Source organism: Gobio gobio (genome assembly GCF_949357685.1).
Source record: "Gobio gobio genome assembly, chromosome: 25".
NCBI lineage: Eukaryota > Metazoa > Chordata > Actinopteri > Cypriniformes > Gobionidae > Gobio > Gobio gobio.
The window spans coordinates 26,450,659-26,466,397 of NC_137121.1; the positions used below are offsets into that span (position 1 = coordinate 26,450,659).

Genomic DNA, 15,739 nt, shown 5'->3' on the forward strand with positions numbered 1-15,739 from the left:
TTATAAGTCCGAAATGACAAAAAAGGCAGCCTCACGCAATGCAAAGTCAATGGAGACGGTTTGATTGCCCCCCCCCCCCCCCCCCCGGTGGGCGTGGTCTTCAGATTATGACGCGTGTCGCTCTGTCTCTATTGTTTGTTTGCACGTGACGTCACTGCTGTGGCGCGAAATGCAGATGGAGTAGAGGAAGCGAATTTCTACATAGGAATCACACTAAAAATGCTTATGTGTATATATTATAGGGACTTGCAGTAGGGTCTGTGTTTTTCCCATAGATGGCACAAAATCTCATATCATTTAAAGGTGCAGTGTGTGGTATTTATGAGGATTTATTGACAGAAATTCATTCAGTAATATACATAAGTAAGTTTTCAGTGGAGTATAAAGGCTGTTATGTTTTTATTAACTTAGAATGAGCCATTTCTATCTCCATAAATCACAGCGAAGTCGCCATTTTGTGCCGCCATGTTTCTACAGTAGCCCTAAACTCCTCTGGAAAATAGCAATCCCTGACATTGTATTACAGGGTTGCCAACTTTGGGACTTTGGCTGGAGTGAGACTCTGTAAAATGTCAGTGTGCGCGCGCTCAGAAAATTTTGGTAGCCCTAATTTTAAAAATGTCAGTCCTTGTTTACTTAATATAAACCTTGATTTATGCACACACAAAAAACAACTAATAGAATGGAAACGCTTTTTCAAAATGCATTGATTGCACTATAAAAAAAATAAAGACAGAGGTGATTAAACAACAAACAAACATATAAAACAATAACATCAAAACAAAAGGGATGCATAATAGTTACTCCACCTCTCCAGAAAACCACAACACACAAGTTTCACAAATTAGGCCTGTTGTATGCCACAGAGGCAGTTTTGGCCTGCTTCACTACCTCTGCAGGAGGTTCAGTAATATCTTCCAGAGATTTTTTTAAATTTTGGCTATTTTTTCTCTAAATAATGTTGATATGGCAACTAGTAAATACACTAAGTTTCGTCATTCTGGCATGTGTGGAAAGGGTTAAAACATGCGCGTTACAACTAACCCCGCCAGGTTGTGCCCCGCGCTCCCCTACCTATGAACAAAGTAGAGCACATCATCCAAGCTGGTATCCATTTTTTGTCTGAAGTCAACAAATCTTGAATGCTCCAGCACAGGGTGACGTAGTGGGAGCTTAGCTGTGGCATCCTCGACTGCTTTGACAAAAAAGCTCCTGGCTGCAACATGGTCCTTGGAGACTTCACCTGCTTCCACAAGGCGGTTTAATGTCGTCCTTGCTGTGAAGCCAACACCAAGCTGAGAAGCCATCTAAAGGTATGGATAATTTAGTGCTTAGAGTAACAGAAGACCTGCATACGATGCAAACATTATATAAAACCTTTGTTTTTGTTACTCCTAATATTCACCTGGCAATTGGCTCTCCTCATCCCTAACTTGGACAGCAGTTTCTTGATAAAAAACCTGATCTTGAATACACATATAAAAGTAAAAGTCTTAGGTTATCGAAAATACGGACTCACACATTACCCTAAAAAATATACCCCCTTGAAAATGATCATATATATTTAAATGATATATTATTAAATTATAAAAGGCACAGGGCTAAAATAACGCTAAAATAGTTAAGTGAATAGGAAAGTAGACAAATAACTTTGAATATATTTGAGAGTGCAACTACAAATAACCAACTAAATGCAACGATAAGTGTTATGTACTTGTTCATGAAGGAGATAGACACAAGGGTCTTGCGGCTGGAAGAGCAGGTTGAAATGTGTTAATATTATCAGTGTCGACTGGTAGAATAGGAGCTGGATCTCCGACATTGGGTCCTGAAACACTTCACGTAGCCTGGCACACCTGGCTTGCTTCTCATCTGTGGAGTTCAAGAACAGGCACATCTAAACAAACTAATAATAATTTGAAACATTCAAATATTCCTTGCAACTGTGTCAACTTGTGACAAACCAAAAACATATTTGCAAAGAAAATGATACAATGTAACATTAGATGGAAATATCATTCATCAAATAGGTTTCAAAATCATCTAAACTAGGCTTTTACTTACGGATGCTTCCAAAAGAACTCCTGAGTGCATTATAGAGACGTAGAATCCGACTGACCACCATCTCCAAACGAAGCCATGCCAAGAGATCCTTGTTTTACAGACATTTGAAATAAATGAAAATAAGGTTTTACCCAAAGAGTAGTTCACTGTGATTTTGGGGAGCTAAAGGATAATGAAAACATGCACAATTGACTTTAGTTTTTTCTCTCTAACTCAATGATTCAGTTAGGTGATTTGGCTGCATTCTGAAATTAAAATATAATATATATATAAATAAAGTAGTTTAATTTAAATATAACTCCTTAAATTATTTTAATTCAAATGACTCTGCAAATATTACGACACCCTTTCACAGTTTTGCAATAGTTAAATATGAATAAATGAGCAATTCACTGCTTCTCACCGCTGTGGTATTTTGCCAGTTGGAGGACGGGGATATTAAAAATCACGTCCCCCATCATCTCTCTATAAAGGTCTCTGATTTTAACAGGATCGTTTGTGTTGCCCAGATACTCTTTTGCCACCAGGTCAATGATCCATCGGTCTATGGGCTAAAGGGAATTGCGTTCAAAGCACACAGAATTCAAAGAAAAACAAGTGAAGAAAGATTTCCAATGTACTTCTCACTGAAAGGTTAATATTACATTATGTAACTGAGCATTGTATTGAGTCGTATCTTACGTCAGGATAAGGCAGGGTCAAAGCTTTTGTGGCTTGCTTTTTATCCATCCCATCAACCCATCCAGAACCCGAAAGATACTATGGCAAAATAAAACTAAACTTTATGCATCAAAAAATAAAACGTATCTAAATAAAACTCAAATCTACTTTGAGTGTTTAGAAACGGGCCAATAAACATTGGTATGCGGTTTACGCATTCCACGATCCGCCCCGCAGTGCGGGTATAAATACAGAAGTGGAAGTACCGCATATCGTTTTCAACTGAGGAGCCGAGACAAGTAACTCGGCCTTCAGCTGATGCACAGCACCTGGCGATGGGACGTAAGTCTCCGTCCCTCCTTCAGGGAACGAGGATTACATACGTTACCAAGACGTTCCCTTTCAGTCGGTCACGTTCGACGTATGTCGGAACTGACCAACGAATTGGGATCCCTACCAACGCGCCAGGTTTGCTTGCCCTTCCAGCGGTCAGTCACAGCTGTTCCTGCAAGACCCACTCAGTATGACCATTGGATAACGCTGGGAAAACGTGCCCGTCTCGGAGAGATGGTATGCTGCGGAGCCACGTCCTTCAATGGAAGGAGAGGTGGTGAATACACATAAGGACTAACCTATCAGGGTAGTACTACCTATGGCAGTCTCTGGGGTGGATCCAACCTGGCCCCAGGGGGGAAAGAACACCGCCAGAGATGACAGAGCGAGCTCTGTCAAGGGAAAGACACTGGGCTAGCCGAGTAGGGTAGCTGGTATCGTGGAGGAATACACATATGGGGTTGGCGTTAGGGAACCGCTACACATGGATACCCAGCCTACACACACGTTCCACAAGCATATGGGTGCAGGCCTGGCATCAGACGGCCGCAACGTCTGACACAGACAGGGTGACGGAGGAGCTCGACAGGGTTAGCCGTTTCCAGGGAACACAACTGGAGAAAATAGACACATGTATCCGCCCAGAGGGCGGGAGTGGAGTTGCAAGCCGACACTAGAACGGTACTTAGCCCTACTGGCCACTGGGGGCAAGGATGCGGGAAGATACCGGCTCTACACGGAGGCTATAGAATCTAGTGAACGTGTTAAGTGTCACCCAGCCCGCAGCTCTACATATATCTGTCAGCGAGGCGCCCTGAGCCAGTGCCCAGGAGGAAGCTACACTCCTTGTGGAGTGTGCTCGCACCCCCGCACGGGCAAGGCACGTCTTGGGACGATAGCATCCACTATCCAGTGGGCTAACCACTGCTTGGAGACAGCCTTTCCCTTTGCTGGCCTCCGTAACAGATGAAGAGCTGCTCTGAGGTTTTAAAGCTTTGGGTTCGATCCACATAGGCATAGAGAGCACGGACGGGACAGAGCAAAGCTAGGGCTGGGTCTGCCTCCTCTGAGGGCAGTGCTTGCAGGTTCACCACCTGGTCCGGGAAGGGAGTGGTGGGAACCTTGGGCACGTATCCAGGCTGGGGTCTCAGGACAATGTGAGAGTTGGCCGGCCCGAATTCTAGGCACGATTCGTTGACCAAAAGTGCGTGCAGGTCCACTGCCCTCTTGATTGAGGCCAATGCAGTCAGGATCACTGTCTTCATGGACAGGATGTTTAGCTCTGCAGACTCTAAAGGCTCAAAGTGCCCTGAAGTGCTCTGACCACCAGGGCTAAGTCCCAAGAGGGTACCGAGGTTGAACAAGGAGGATTTAGTCTCCTCGCACATCTGAGGAACCTGACGATTAAGTTGTGCTTCCCTAAGGACTTACCTGCGACGTACACTTTGAGGGTGGAGGGAGACAGCCTTCACTCCAGCCCATCTTGCAGGAAAGAAAGCACAACATTAATCGTACACCTTCGGGGGTCTTCCCGGCGGGAAGAGCACCATTCAACGAACAGGTTCCACTTCAGTGCCTCGTAGAGGGGGCTCTAGCAGAAGTGATGGTGTCTACCACTGCTTGAGGCAGGCCACCTAGAACCTCCGCTTCCCATCCAGGGACCAGACATGGAGTTTCCAGAGGTCTGGACACAGGTGCCATAGAGTGCCCTGCCCCTGAGAAAGCAGGTCCTTCCTCAGGGGGATCGGCCAGGGAGGGGTTGTCGCAAAGAGTGCGAGTTCAGAGAACGAGTTCAGGGTGCAACTAGCAAAACCTGCTCCTCGTCCTCCCTGATCTTGCAAGATCAGGGAGTGTCTGTGCGAGAAGGCTCACTGGGGGAAATGCATATTTGCGTAGGTCCCAGGGCCAGCTGTGCGCCAGTGCATCTGTGCTGAGGGTGCCCCCGGTCAGGGAATAGTACAACTGGCAATGGGTCGAGTCCGGAGAGGCGAACAGGTCTACCTGCGTGGCTCCGAAGAGGTCCCATATCAGCTGGACGCTCCGGGGGTGGAGTCGCCACTCTCCCGGTGGTGTCGACTGACGAGAGAGCTCATCGGCTGTCTGGTTCAGCGCACCTGGGATGTGAATGGCCCGACGCGACCTCAGGCGCTTCTGACTCCACAGGAGGAGATGGCGGGTGAGTTGGAGCATGCAACGGGAGCGTATACGACCCTGACGGTTGTACGCAACGGTCGCAGTGTTGTCCAGTGGGACCGCTGTCCTGCCTTTGAACGTATTCAAGCAGTTCAACACTGACCGGACTCGCTCCTCTGTGATCCAGCTCCGAAATAAGAGATCCTCTGTGTGGGAAAGAGTTTGTTCTTCTCTTGGTTGACCCGAAGGCCCAACAGGCTGAGGTGACGTAGCACCAGGTCCCTGTGTTCACACAACTGATCCCGAGACTGAGCCAGTATGAGCCAGTCGTCGAGATAGTTGAGAATCCGAACGCTGCGTTCTCTGAGCGGAACAATTGCTACCTCTGCGACTTTTGTGAAGAAGCGAGGTGACAGGGGCAGCCCGAAGGGCAAGACTTTGTTCTGATATGCTCTCACCTCGAACGCAAAGCGTAGGAACTGTCTGTGTCGAGGGAGACACACAGCCTCGCCACTCTCAGCCCCCTCTATTGCCAGACCCCTGTCAGAGGAGGCCCCAGTGGAACGCTGGTGCTTCCCTGGTCTCCTCTCTCAGGGCGCGGAACACGACCCCACCCACACCTTGGGATGCTCCAATGCATCCCACGTCTGTGCCGGTCATTCCGCTTCTCTGCCCCATTGTGGGTACGCATGTGGTTCGCATGACCCCACTGCTTCAGTTTTTGGGAGCTTGGCTAGAGCTTCCCAATCTCTCTAGCTGACTCGCTCGCACGATCAGGCTCGGCTATGCGATTCAGTTCGCATGGTCTCCTCCCTGGGTTTCGGGAGCCTGCTATACCATGGTGGGTGGCAAGGCCCTGTCATGCGTGCGGAGATCAACACCCAACTGGCGAAGGGTGCGCCAGTACCCTTTCCCCTTTCCTCCAGCTGAGATGTCGTTCGGTGACAGGAGGCGATTAAAAACATCCTGCCCCAGTGGCCAACTGCTGTACCGGTTCCCCAACTGCATTGATACATCAATTGCCTTGAGTTGCTAGCAGTATGTCTTATTCTGGGCTGCCTCAAATCAAGCTACGAGGCAACGATGTACTGGTCTGTACGACCGTTGCGTACATCAACCATCAGGGTGGTCTACGCTCCAGCCATATGTCGTGACTCGCCCGCGATCTTCTCCTATGCAGTCAGAAGCATCTGAGGTCATTTTGTGCAATTCACATTCCGGGCCTGCTCAATCGTGCAGCCGACAAGCTCTCACGACAGCCTGTGCTTCCCGGAGAGTAGAGACTTCATCCCCATCCCTACGGTGATCCCATATGTTTATTCTTCCGTGACATCTAGCCCATGTCTTTCCCTTGGCAGAGTCCGCTCTACCATCCCTGCCGGTGTTGATTTCTTCTTAATTTGGCTGAAGGCACTTTAGAGAACTTCCATATGTAGCACTATCCTAAATGGCCAGCCCATATGTGTAACTTCCACATGACACCTCCCTACGGGTAGAATGTGGTCTCCATAATGTTCTCTTCTGAATGGAAAGGGCATACTTTCCCCGTGTTATCCTATAGTCTTACTGTATTGGTCAAGTGGAACATCAGTAATCAACCCTCGCTGCATAAGCCGAGTGCTGGAAGGGGCAGCAATAGTGCTGCTTTGTTAGGGATCCCAATTCATCAAATTGCTGTCAGAGCAAATATTCGCACCTCATAGTAATAATAAAAAAATGCAAATAAATCTATATTGGTGATGGTTCCACTTTCATTAAGCATGGTATGATCCGGGGTAACTGCAAATAATGTATGGTACCAACCTAAGGAACCTCAGCAGCCCCAATCTGTACTGAATCAGCACCACGACCACATCCTGATACGCTGACAGAACGGAGCATCGTACATTGAAGCTGAATCACGGCAAAGTCCTCCACCATGAATCCAAACCATGACCTAGGAAACGCAAGGAAACATTCTCTACCCTATCTCTATGAGGTCGTTCAATCACAAAAAGCTGTTGTTGAACTTACTGGTAACTCGGCATCTTCTTCGCCAGATTTGACTGGAGTGTAGATGTTAAGATATAAACTGAGACCTCAGGAACCTCCACATCCATAGAGAGAAACTCCAGCTTAACGATATGCAATTTCCTGTCCTGAATGCACCTAAAGAAACCATGGTACATTAGATACTGGAAATGTCTAAACACATTTGAATTTAAATACGGTTGTGTGGCATCTTACATCGGTGGCTGTTTGGTTGCATCTCTCACTCCTTGCCATGGTTCTGCAGGTTGGGGCCGAGCCAGTCTTAGGGGCCCCACAGGTGGCTTTGCAAACGGTACACCTAGATAGCTACTGACGACAGTTTCCTTGCCCTTCACAGTCAGGAAGGAACCTCTTAGAGATCCTAAGTTGGTATGTACTACAGGTCCTGTCAAAAACAAATGCAACCATTCTTAATTTTATGCAGTGGGCCTTTTTTAAACAAAAAAACAATACTGATAACTTGCCTTCCTTTCACTCATTTATTAATCGTGGGAGGGTTTGAGTCATGAAAGTAAAGTGTTTTCCCTTCAGGTCCTTTCCAGGTTTCTGTTCCAGTCCAATGCTGAAATACTCAGCCTCAGGTCCAAATTCAGGCCACAATGTGAGGCCCAAACCATTCGGAGACTTGAATTATTTTTTTAAAGCATGTGCCAAACTCTTAGAAATGCATTCTTTTTTTACACATTTGTTTAATATAGTTTTTATTTAATTTACAACAAAAGCTTGAATTTTTTTTACCTTTCATGTATTGTAAACATCAAGAAAAAAGTAATATATGTGACCCGGCCTGGCAAAATGAGTCGCAATGAGCAAATTTTCAAAAATTAGATGTTAATTTCACATTCTTTATTAACCCCTTAAGCCCTGAAGGCATTTTTAGAGTTGTTTTGTCTGTGTGACATACACAAAAGTAAAGACTCATAACTCCGAACTATCGCAAGGAGAGTCAAAAGGTAGGTATCGTGTTAGCACACTTTTTATATTTTTAGAAAATATACATTTTATTACATTTTGGACATTCTAATGCTGAGAAACTGCTGATAAAATTTAATTTAGTTTTTAATTTTTAAATATAATTGTACAAATCTTTCTTATTTGACATGCAATAACTCAAGAAGGAAATAGGGGAGCAGAAAAATAATTTTTTGGTGATGTTCCCCTATACGTGGTCTGCAGCTGGATTTTGTGGTAATAGCATAAAGTAATCAAAAGCTACAGCGTTTTGGAACAAAGGAAGCCTTTTTGTTCAGTCCTTGACACCCAGAAGATATTTTTAAAACTGTTGTTTTATGAGTGACATTCACAAATTTAAAGACTCATAACTCCAAAACTATAGCAAAAGGTATCAAAATATGTATCATTTTAAAGCTTAGAATCTCAGTTTTTTGATCAACTCTTTACAAGCGCTGAGTTATTCCTCTAAACCGGAGAGTACCCCCGGCAGGCGCCACCTAGCAGCTAAAAAATTAATTGTAATATTTTTCAAAACTACTGCATTGATCAACACAAAATCTGTGAGGAATATCTCGAGATCGGCACAATGGATTATCGGGAGCATCAACTGTAATCAACTGATGTGTTTTTCAACAATCTGAGCATGTGTCATAAAGTTACAAGCCTAAACACCACTTTAAATCTACATTTGTTTACTTAGCTTATGTGCACCTGTGAGGTTATATGTGTTATAACTCTATGAAGGATACTGAGTGACGGATTGTGGTGACTTTGGTCTCTTTTTCGCAGCCCCGTCCTCGATCTCAGACATCTGAACAGGGTCCTGATAAAGCGCTCGTTCAGAATGATCACTTTGAAACAGATCTTCCCGCAAATGCCATCACAGGCAATTTTTGAGATTCGTCTTCGAGAGAGGGGCATATCAATATACAGTCCTGCCGTTCGGCCTGCCCCCTGCCCACCAGCTCCCAACTTTCACGAAGTGCATGGATGCTGCTCTCTCCCCTCTGAGACATATATTCCACAGATCTGTTATCCTCAACCATTTAGAGTGCTTGGGACTCAATTTTTTTCAATTTTGCAAAGAGCTTGTTATCTCCCAGCCAACGTGTGTCGTTCCTGGGGATAATTTTAGACTCAACCCTCTTAAGGGCCACAGTCACTCCAGAGCGTGCTCTGGCCATTCAGCAGCTTGCGCAAACGTTTACACCCAGAGTTTTTCTGCTGCTCAGAATGTTTCAGAAAATGCTAGGCCTAATGAGTTCAGGATCTCCAGCTCTGCAGATGTGGTTGCTTCACATGCGCCCTCTGCAGTTCTGGCTGAAACCACGGATCCCGCCCTTAGCTTGGCAACATGGCCATTTCTCGCTCAAGGTGAACCAGGCATGTGTCACAGCCCTGGCCCCTTGGGCGAACCCTTGTTGGTTCATGCAAGGCGTGGCGATAGGAACGATGGACAAGAGGAAAGTTCTCCAAGACAGGTTGGGGAGCTCTGTGCAACAACCACCCAGCCTTAGGACATGCTGTCCTGGAGCAACCTTCCCTCAGAGGAATGGTCACTTCACCCCCACTCAGATTAGAGAATTTGGGACATCTTCGGGAAGGCAGAGGTCGAAGACAATCATCACTGCCCAATATTTTTCTCAAAAGCCAAGGACGCGCTGGCCCACGATTGGCCCAGCCTCCTCATTTATGCTTTCCCCCAATCGCTCTGATTCCACAGGTAATCAAGCGAGCCAGGGAGAGTGCCCACAAAGTCCTCCTGGTGGCTCCTCTTTGTCCTGGTGGGACCCAACCATGGTTCTCAGAGCTGTCTCGGTTATAACCCCTGAAGCCATGGCCAATCCCTCTGAGACGGGACCTCCTCTCCCAAGCGAGAGGGACAATATGGCACCCCAGACCCGAGCTGTGGGACCTTAATGTGTGGTTTCTCAACAAGGAGCCTTCAAACCTCCCTTAGAATAACCTAAACACTATCTCTCAGGCCAGACGTCTCTACACCCTGAAATGGGCCGTCTTTGCCTCCTGGTGTAAAACCTGTGGCGATGACCCTCTAACTTGTGACATATTCCAGATATTGTAATTTCTTCAAGACTTAATGGATAGATGTCTACTCTTAAAGTCTATGTTGCAGCTACAGCAGCTTCACACAATCCTATAGCAGGGCAGGCTATAGAAAGAAACGACCTTGTTGCTCGCTTCCTTAAGCATTTTTATGCTAATTTTTTTATTTGGTTTGATTTTATTTTCATTTGACATATTTACATATGCTACAAATGCTATAGTTCATCTGAAACTATTGTTATGTCCGAGACATATGTTGGTTGTTTTCTTTTTTCCTTTCTCTATATTATTCTTAGCTGTCATTCATTCTTAGGATCACGATTGGTTGGTTTTCACGTCAATCATCATTTGCTCATCTCTCCCAAAGAACCATTCGGAGCTCGCCTTCCCTGTATAAAGACCCGAAAGTGACCAGAGGAAAGGATTATACTATTCATTCGTAATCACGGACTCGGAGCGATGGGATAGTAGCATGTCACGTGACCTACAAATTATAACACATTATGATTTGAAATTGTTTATAGGCTACACACCAGGTAAGGAGCAGATGCTACCCCATGTATTTATGTTTGTTAGTTAGTGTAGCTTAGTTGTGGAGTGTGTTTATTTTTGTCTTTATTTCTTTGTTAGACGAGAACTTTAAATAATAAGTTGGTGGATGTTTTGTTTTCTTTGCTTTAGCACCGATCATTGTCCCTCGCTTTTGTTTTACTATTTGTATACAGTATATATAGGCTATTTTCTGTAAATTATTATTTTCTTTGATAACTATGACTTTTAAATCAATCGGGTGTTTTCTAATGATTTCGAATTACTAAAAGAATTGTTTAAGCAATGTAAAAACATTTTAATTATTGTAATGTGTCACTGTATGATTTTACAATGATAGCTTCTTCACTTTGAATCACAAACTCTAAACAGCGAACTGGGTTGCGCGTAAATATGTTGTTTGTACAGTACAGTAAAGTTTTTTTTTAACAAATTGACTAGATGCTTTGTTAAATGACTATCGTTTCAACTTAAGTGGTGGAGAAGGTGACGTTAGCTAGAAGGATCGAGTGAGCTATAAGCATCTAAACTAATGTTAGCTCCTGAGTTATGTGTTGTTGATGAAATATAGGCTAAATTATAATTCTATCCGACAAAAGGGATTGCTATATACATACGGTTGTATTTTGTAGACTTATATGACAACACTGGCAGGAAATAATATGCATGCTAGTTACTTGGAGTTTCCTATTGTTACTGTACTAGCATCTTGCGTTGGATCTAGAACACACAGGGGAAACTTTCAATTTAATGGTTTTGACAGTCAAGAAGTGGATAAAATCGCTACTTACTGCTTGCGTCAATATAGTTGAAATGGCCCCTTTGTCAGTATCAGACTCTGAGCAAAGCCTGCTTGATATTGTCCCAGGTTAGAAAAACTGTATGTGGTGAAATGGGCCGAACAAATTTGAATTAAATGGCTGCAGTATCCGTTTAGATAAACATCAACCATGCCTGTTGACAGTTTTGTTCTGTGGGAGGGTATATGAAAAGTCCTCACGTCCCCTGCACAGCCTGGAACATAACATTTATTTCCATGATCTGCCATTTTCGCTATCCTCGCTTGAAGCTTGTTTCTTCAAAATACCTGCAGAACTCCCGATGATGCGGCTGTGTAATTCAGCCTGGTCTTGAACATGTGCTGGCATATTGGGGGCGTACATATTAATGATTCCAACTGTTGCAACAGTTTTATCATTTGCATTTATGTTATATACATTTATTTTAATTGAAATGTGCTATCCTTTATCTGAAACTATTTTATACTAATTTATATTTATTTATTTTAATTTACATATGCTATGCCTGCTATACTTCATCTGAAACTTTTTTTTATATTTTAAAGACACATTGTAGTTGTATTTATTTTATATGTACTTAAGTAATTTAGATGTGCTATACATGCTATCTGAAACTATTTTATACATATTTATACAAATTATGTTGTCATTGTTAATTTATTGCTATTTATTTAATTTTATATACGCTATCCATCTGAAACTATATAACACACGCCTTTAATAGTTTATTTAAAGCAAAACCCGATCGACACACCTTCCACTTCCGCCCGAATACCCCATTACCGTTTAGTAAACTCATGCATTCTATCAATGTCAAGTCTAGTCAATGTGCCCAGTAAAATCTCAAGCTTGAATTTTTACATTTGACTATATTTGTCAATGTATTTAGATTGATAATCGCGCAAAATAAGAAATGGATCTTTGCAACGTAGAAACCCAATCAACGCTTGAAAAATCAACGCAAAAACACAAACACAAACTGACGCGTGCGCACGCTTCATAGCAACTGCAGCCAGCGCACACTAGTGCACACTGCACACAGAAGTCCAGTCAGTTATGGTCTGTACGCAGTTGTTGAGGTAGGCTATAAAAAAATGATGAAACTAAAGTTCCTAAATAATACAGATAATCTTATTTAAAGGGTTAGAATATGACGAGAATATGACGCAGATCCGGCGTTCGGACACATGACCCAGAAGCGATTTGTTTACAAGCAGAGGAAGGCGCGCGTTTCTAAGCTGTTGAATTCTACATTGATCGTGCTTTAGGTCTCGGCGTAGTTCTCAAAATGGGGTTAGAGTGTACATTTCATGGATTCCCGAACCCCGGCGCTACGTCATATTCTCGCGCATGCGTCGTGGAGGCACACACGGAAGACAAGAACAAGTTGGATAAAGGTGTTATTTTGATTTTTTTTGCGCACAAAAACTATTGTCGTCGCATCGTAAAATTATTGTAGACCCACTGTGGTGAGATGGACTTTGTAACGACGTTTTAAGTGCCTTTTATGGATCTTGGAAGTGTGAATGTACTGAATGCCAATGGAGGCCTGTCTGAAGCCTTTCTCAGCCATCAGCTTTCAACAAAAATATCTTCATTTGTGTTCCGAATATGAACAGAGGTCTTACGGGTGTCGAACGACATGAGGGTGAGTAATTAATGACAGAATTTTCATTTTTGGGGGAACTAACCCTTTAACTCATCAGAACATATTTGTGTACCAAGCAAGGGCAGGGAAGCAGAAAAGAGAGATGATGAGTTTGAGAGAGGTACTATAAGACGATGAACAATCTACAAATAAAGCCTGTGGTAAACATAACTGGACGAAACTTAACTTAGTTAAATCTGTGGGCTTTTATCTCTACTCCCGAACCAAATGAATCAGAACTGAATCTCCCTGACTTTTCCTGACAAAAACCCATTTTTGATTCATTGAAATAACAAACATCAGATAATCGCAATCAAACACTTGAGCTCATAAACGCACGGCAGTATAAAGCCTCCAAAGAGAACATACCAAAAGTATACAATTCATCCATTCATTCAGAAACATACAACATCGTCCCTTTATGATAGTACAGGAAGTATGAAATAATAATATTTATTTTTAGTGACCGTCTCTAAAGTTACATACGACACGTTTCTAACTTCAATAGGTGTGATGCATTCCCATATGTATTCCCCAATTTCCCAGCCAAGTTCACCACTGTCTGGTTCCCTCAAGATTTTCGATTTATGTGTAAAATAAAGCCTTTGGTAAACATAAGATATTGCTAATGTAGGGGCCGCCTCTACAGCGACATACAACGTTTGTATACACGTTTCTAACTTAAATAGCATTTGAAGAGAATGACTTAGTAATAAAACCAACTGTAAGTGTTCATAGGTGTCAGCTATGATGCACACCTTTTACATTTTTTGATATTTATTAAAATAAACTGTCAAATCATGTGTAAATATTGCGGTTTTCTTTTGGAATATATATCTTACTTGTAGTTATTGTCATAAAATGACTAGTTTCTTGATATGTAATTGTAAATTCTTGAAAAAGATTGAATTAGTCATTATTATCATTGTGTAATTTAGAAGAATGCAAATCTGCAAGAAAGTTATCTCCAATTTCATTATTTACATATACAGAAGTATGCATTTTATGCCATACAACATGTTGAGAATGTTCATCTAAAGTATGTAGAAGATACTTAGATAAATATTTTCATAAATAGGCCTATTAAAGGGTTAGTTCACCCAAAAATGAAAATTAGCTCATGATTTACTCACCCTCAAGTCATCCAAGGTGTATATGACATTCTTCTTTCAGACGTATAAAATCAGTTATATTAAAAATGTCCTGGCTCTTCCAAGCATTACAATGGCAGTGAATTGTTGGGTCACTTTTGAAGTCCATAAAAGTGCATCTGTCCATCATATAACTGCTTGGTTGAAGTGAAGTGGCGCATTTGTGTAAGAAAAATATCCATATTTAAAACTTTATAGACTAAAATAACTAGCTTCCGGCAGTCAGCGGTACGCAGCTCGGCTTACAGCGAAAGAGTAACCCCCGACACAATGTACAGGAGCATTGCAAGCTAATTTTTCTAATTTCTCACTTTTCCATGCAGGCTTTCAAGAAAAAAGTAATTGGGGCCTGTGCCCCAGTAGAGCTTTCTGTCTAGCAACGCCCAAATGCAGTTTTCTTACCTTGACGAGAAAGCAGTTAGCATTCTGTTGTGCAAGTTAACCCACTCATTATGACACTTTAATCTGACTTACCATCCTCTGCTTTCACAGTGTTTTGAAGAGTCAGTGCGATCAGCATGCAGAGTGAAAACACGACAGACTCCTGCCTCGCTATGCTATTAAGACAGTCCTGCAGCAGAATGACCGTTCACAAGCTCTGTCTGAACGGTTATTTACACAACTAGGCATAGGGTTGCCACAAAATAAGGGACACCCATTCACGACACCCAGAACCCCCTCCAAACCTGTATGAGTTTCTTTGTTCTGCTGAACACAAAAGAAGATATTTTGAAGAAAGTTGGGGACCAGGCTGCTTTGGAGGCAGGCTGCTATGTGTTCAACATAACAAAGAAATGTATACAGGTTTGGAACTACTTGAGAGTGAGTAAATTATGACGGGATTATTATGATGGGAGTAAAATTATTTTCATTTTCGGTCACAAATCTGAAATTCTGTTTTTTTTTTATTAATTAATTATTATAAATTATTTTAAATAAAAATAAATACAAGTTATTTTTAAATGTCATAAACTTTATGACAGCATTATTTATTATGTATTAATATAGCCATCTAAATGATAAATTAATAATAACATTAATTAGGCTATAATCTATGAATTAACCTGTCTAATCTAATGTCTATTAATTAACCAGTTTATTCATTAAACTGTAAAACTGTTTGCATCTCTTGTAGGCACTAATTCACAAATTTCTAAAGTTATTCACTTTTTGATGTGTCTGACTTTCCCTCTGACTCGAAATAAACCAACATCCCGGATTTTCAACTCCCTCCAAAGATTTTCTATGGGGTTGAGATCTGGAGACTGGCTAGGCCACTCCAGGACCTTGAAATGCTTCTTACGAAGCAACTCCTTCGTTGCCCGTGCGGTGTGTTTGGGATCATTGTCATG

The 15,739-nt window shown here is 42.6% G+C and overlaps 1 protein-coding gene across 4 annotated transcripts; it reads right to left on the reverse strand.

The window, feature by feature from the left end:
• Positions 1–299: 299 nt before the first annotated feature.
• On the reverse strand, positions 300–15,007 carry LOC307122274 (pyrethroid hydrolase Ces2e-like). Of its 4 annotated transcripts, XM_079810303.1 has the most exons (10): positions 14,862–14,987; positions 7,417–7,606; positions 7,204–7,338; positions 6,994–7,126; positions 2,746–2,823; positions 2,468–2,615; positions 2,065–2,152; positions 1,715–1,872; positions 1,406–1,465; positions 313–1,307 (listed from the first exon to the last, which is right to left on the reverse strand). In XM_079810303.1, exons 1-4 carry the CDS (start codon positions 14,905–14,907, stop codon positions 6,994–6,996), a joined length of 504 nt encoding a protein of 167 aa, XP_079666429.1. In that variant the 5' UTR covers positions 14,908–14,987; the 3' UTR covers positions 313–1,307; positions 1,406–1,465; positions 1,715–1,872; positions 2,065–2,152; positions 2,468–2,615; positions 2,746–2,823. The 4 variants fall into 4 exon arrangements, with proteins under 4 accessions (XP_079666428.1, XP_079666429.1, XP_079666430.1 ...); XM_079810304.1 differs by having other exon boundaries at positions 2,746–7,126; positions 14,862–14,991; XM_079810302.1 differs by having other exon boundaries at positions 300–1,307; positions 2,468–7,126; positions 14,862–15,007.
• Positions 15,008–15,739: the final 732 nt, after the last annotated feature.